We start from the raw sequence: 4,378 nt of genomic DNA, 5'->3' as shown, positions 1-4,378 counted from the left end.
ACATAGCAAGTGATTGCACTTCAGCAAATGCTTCTGATGATTGGTATTAATGGTGAAGATGAGAAGTTCTCTCTCCCCATGTGCCATGAGTCTGGAGGACAAGGGGATTTTGGAATATAAATCATGGAGAAATTGTGAGGACAAATGAGTGAAGTGTCTTGCTCTTGAACTTACTAGATTTAAATCGCCTGTTTCTTCATACTTTGCTCATGCGGAACTTATAAAACTGTCTATTAATCAGACTTCATGCCATTTCAGATAATGCAGAAGTCAGGGGGAAAGATTTATTAAGGGAAAATGTCATGCTGCTTTCCTCAATTTTCACATGTACATGCAACTAAGCTTACAAATTAAAGGTAGTGACTAATTTATATGTGATTATGCACAAGGTGACAGACCACTGTGGTTGCAGTCATAGCAAACGTTAAGGTTGCCCTTACCTGCGTCTCTTCAGAAAACTTGGGTCCGTATAGTTTTCAGAAATCTGAGCTCAGTTGAAGCAAATGTAGCCTTAGGAATGTGAAAACTGGGAGACTAGCCAGGATTCTGTAGGTCATGAATTGGGGACACTTTTGAGAGTCAACTCAGGTGCTACGACAACAGGCATAAAAAGTGAAGCTGTCCTGGGCACATAGGGATGAATGTCACTCTATTCAAAGGTACATTAAAGAATAGCAGCTGAAAGGAGGAACTGGAGAGGGTGAAAACTTGGAGCCTGCACGTGGGAGGGAGAGGATTCCCGGCATCAGGAGCACGTATGGGATGGGGCAGGTCGAGCCATTCCTCAGACGTGTTGTGTTCAGCCCTCCCTTTCGTAGGCTGTGCTTGCTTTTTGTGTGCTGTTGTATTTCTTTGGTAGACTGTTAACTTCTCTGGATTGTGAATTAAAAAACTGTTTTACAGTAGATTTGCTGCCAAGAAGAGGAGGCATTTTTCTCCAGCAATGAATTCCTCATTTTACCCGTATTTCTTGGATCCCAACCTGAATGCCACACATGGCAACCTTTCAGGACCAAATGTCAAAAACACGTCTTCACCATGTGAAGACATGGGCATCGCCGCGGAGGTGTTTTTGACTCTGGGTTTCATCAGCCTCTTGGAGAACATCCTGGTCATAGGTGCCATCATGAACAGCAAGAGCTTGCATTCTCCCGTGTACTTCGTGTGCAGCTGAGCGGTGGCTGACATGTTGGTGAGCATGTCCAATGCCTGGGAGACCGTCACCATATACTTAATAAGTAACAAGCACCTGGTGATGGCAGACGCTTTTGTGCATCACATTGACAACGTGTTTGGCTCCATGATCTGCATTTCCGTCGTCGCCTCGATGTGCAGTCTGCTGGCCATTGCAGTGGATAGGTATGTCACCATCTTCTGTGCCCTGTGCTACCACCACATAATGATGGCCAGGCACTCTGGGGTGATCATGGTGTGCATCTGGGTGTTTTGCACAGGCTGTGGCATTGTCTCCAAGTTCTTCACTATGCTGTTCCTCGTGCTGTCTCTGCATACACACATGTTCCTCCTGGCACAGACCCATGTCAGGCGGATGGCAGCTCTGCCCAGGTACAGCACCATGCGGCAGAGGAGCAGCACGCGGGGGGCTGTCAGCCTCGCCATGCTGCTGGGCGTCTTCATCCTGTGGTGGGCTCCTTTCTTCCTCCATCTCATGCTGATGATTTTGTGCCCTTAGAACCTCTACTGCTCTTGCTTCATGTCCCACTTCAATATGTACCTTGTGCTTATCATGTGTAACTCTGTGATTGACCCTCTGATGTATGCCTTCCGCAGCCCAGAAATGCGGAAGACCTTGAAAGGGACTATTTGCTGCCATGTGTGCCCCCACAGTGATTAGGCTCAGAGATCTTCTCTCGGCCGGAGACCAGCTCTGCAGGATTCGTTGGACCTGAACCAGGTGGGGTGGCGTCAGCGAGGAAAGAAAGAGACGGACCACAGATGTCTAGTGCAAGTGTGGACAACAACCACAAAAATCTTGCTTTATTTATATTTTTTACTTAACCTTTGACATGATGATTTATCTTTTATTCAAAACATTTATTATTTCATCTCTATAGAAAAAGAAAAATCAAAATGTTCCAAAGCACTCATGCTGTGACAAAAGCACCCTCTCATGCATCAATAATTCACCCCAAAGCCTGTGGCTTGTGACCAGGAAACTATACAACAGCAGCATGCTTGGCATTAAAACGTCAGACTTTTGGTCTGAATCACAATTCTTAACCTTTTAAACTTACACATAAACTTATATTCTAAATTCCTATTAAATCTTACTTATACTTATATTTAACAATTTAATGTTTTATGTTTTGTATTAATTATTTTAATTCTTAACCAAAATCACAATATCTGTAACATGATTTTATATAATGAAACTTAATTATGATCTATTATATTTTGTACTACTATTAAAAACAATTACACTTTAAACTAATCTAGACAAAATCATTAATATCAAAACCTTTTTGTATATCTCTACTATTTTACCTATTTATCTTTATAGTAAAACTTTCTATTTACTTGTCAATTGACTCTGGGAACAGTACAAGGAACAAAGTGAAAAATTAAATGATCCTACTCAAGCTAACAAAAACACACTATATCATTCTTATTATTACTAAGGAAAGAACATGTTCTTGGTAAATCAAGTGAAACTATGGGAGTGGCGAGAAACAAAGAAATCTGTAACTGGTTGGTGATCAATTAGTTATAAACATTACTGCACCCGGATCCACCATCTCTCTGGGGGGGAAAGTGGATAAAAATCCAACATCATAACCTCATTCCATTCCACACGTACAAGAGCATGACCACAGTCACAATGGGTCCTTGCACACATCACTAACAAGGAAGATTAATAAGAAAATTAAATGGAGCCAACCCGTACTGGGGACATGCATCAAAAACGCCTTTAGTACTGACAATGCCTTTTTAAATAAACTAATTAATTTTGATGTATTATTAACATGTCCCTCGAGAAACCCCAGGGCCCTTGGAATCCTACGAAGGACATGTTAGCATGGCTTTGAGAAACTCCGGGGCCCTTGGAGTCCCCCAAAGCCACACTAAGCCAAAAGTGAGGCTGTTTAATTCTGGGAAGCCTTGTCAAGCAACCAAAGGTGAACACACAAGAACTTCCCTTTGTCTATTTAGCTATGACAAAGTCAGCGGCAGGCAGGGGTAGTCACAGCCGCATGCTCCCCTTGTGTCTTTCCCAGCTCATGCTTGGGCGTAAGGTATACTCCTTTTTTCCTATGGTGTTTGTTGTGTCAAACATGCACATGCTGCTTATCCATTTGGAGAAAGTTCTGTGACAATTTCTTACTATCCCTTTCATCCTACTCTATCTGCTATTCCCGCATTTCTGGGGTCCCATGGATATGTCCCATGTACATATCCAGTGTGTACCCAGGGAATGTACAACATCCTGAGTGCAAGTCTAAGCACGATGAAGAACTGGCATGATTGGAAGAAAACAGGATCTGTATCAGGTATGGTTGCTTTTTCTCCCTAGAAGCAGGTCTGTACTGTGCTTAATGCGCCCACGAGTTGTGCGTGCTTTTCAGGGAAGAACCAAGTGGTCAGATTCTTTCCATTTGAAATTTCCTGTCCATTTGTTATGGGATGTCTCCACGGCTCTCCTTTCCTGAACCGTGGTTTTACGGATTGTGTTCATAATTGTCGGAGAATGGGATTTTCTTAATTATATTTCTATCATGGTTTTGCACTTATCCAGACATAAAACTTTATGCTACAACCTTGTTAATGTGAAAATCTCTGTGACTCTTTCTCACTGTCTTCTTCTAACTCGATCCATGGTTTCTGGGTGAGTGTCCATGGCTCAAGATGCCTTCATGCTGCATGTCGTACATCGCATAGCCAAGTTGTCCTTGGCCTTCTCATACTGGATGTGTCTTGAGGTCTGAAGCCCTGTCACTGCACACTTTGCAGCATCTCAGTCTGACTCCAGCAGACAGTGAAATGCAGGGCACAGGCTATTACCCAGGGAACCCCATCCCTTCTGACCTAGAATGGAGTGAGAAAACCTGACTCCAGGCTTGACTCCATGTGGCTGTGTGGCCTCGACCATCTCATTTTGGGTTCCACATCAGCACTGACTTCACAGGGTGGCAGGGGACCTGCATGAGGAAATGTGGGAACTTCCTGTAAATTTGTAAAGCACCATAAGAATTTACATTTTATTTTAAATAAATAATGCGGATGGGATACATACTAGGGGAGGGCACAGGGGCCAGTGGCCAGAGCAGTGGCCAAGAGGTCTGCTTTGCCCCAGAGGTGCTATGTGGCCTCTGGGCCTCGTTGTCCCAGTGCTTGGGTCCTTACAGTTCTCATATTCCAT

General features: G+C 43.5%; 1 protein-coding gene across 1 annotated transcript; it reads left to right on the top strand.

The window, feature by feature from the left end:
* The first annotated feature begins 910 nt into the window (after positions 1 to 910).
* On the top strand, positions 911 to 1,855 carry LOC134364153 (melanocortin receptor 5-like). Its single transcript, XM_063080063.1, is given in 1 exon segment — positions 911 to 1,855. A coding segment is annotated over 1 exon segment (912 nt). The 5' UTR covers positions 911 to 943.
* Positions 1,856 to 4,378: the final 2,523 nt, after the last annotated feature.

This window comes from Cynocephalus volans, chromosome 15, assembly GCF_027409185.1.
Source record: "Cynocephalus volans isolate mCynVol1 chromosome 15, mCynVol1.pri, whole genome shotgun sequence".
NCBI lineage: Eukaryota > Metazoa > Chordata > Mammalia > Dermoptera > Cynocephalidae > Cynocephalus > Cynocephalus volans.
The sequence above is the reverse complement of the archived record's forward strand: the minus strand, read 5'-3'. Positions and strand labels throughout refer to the sequence as shown.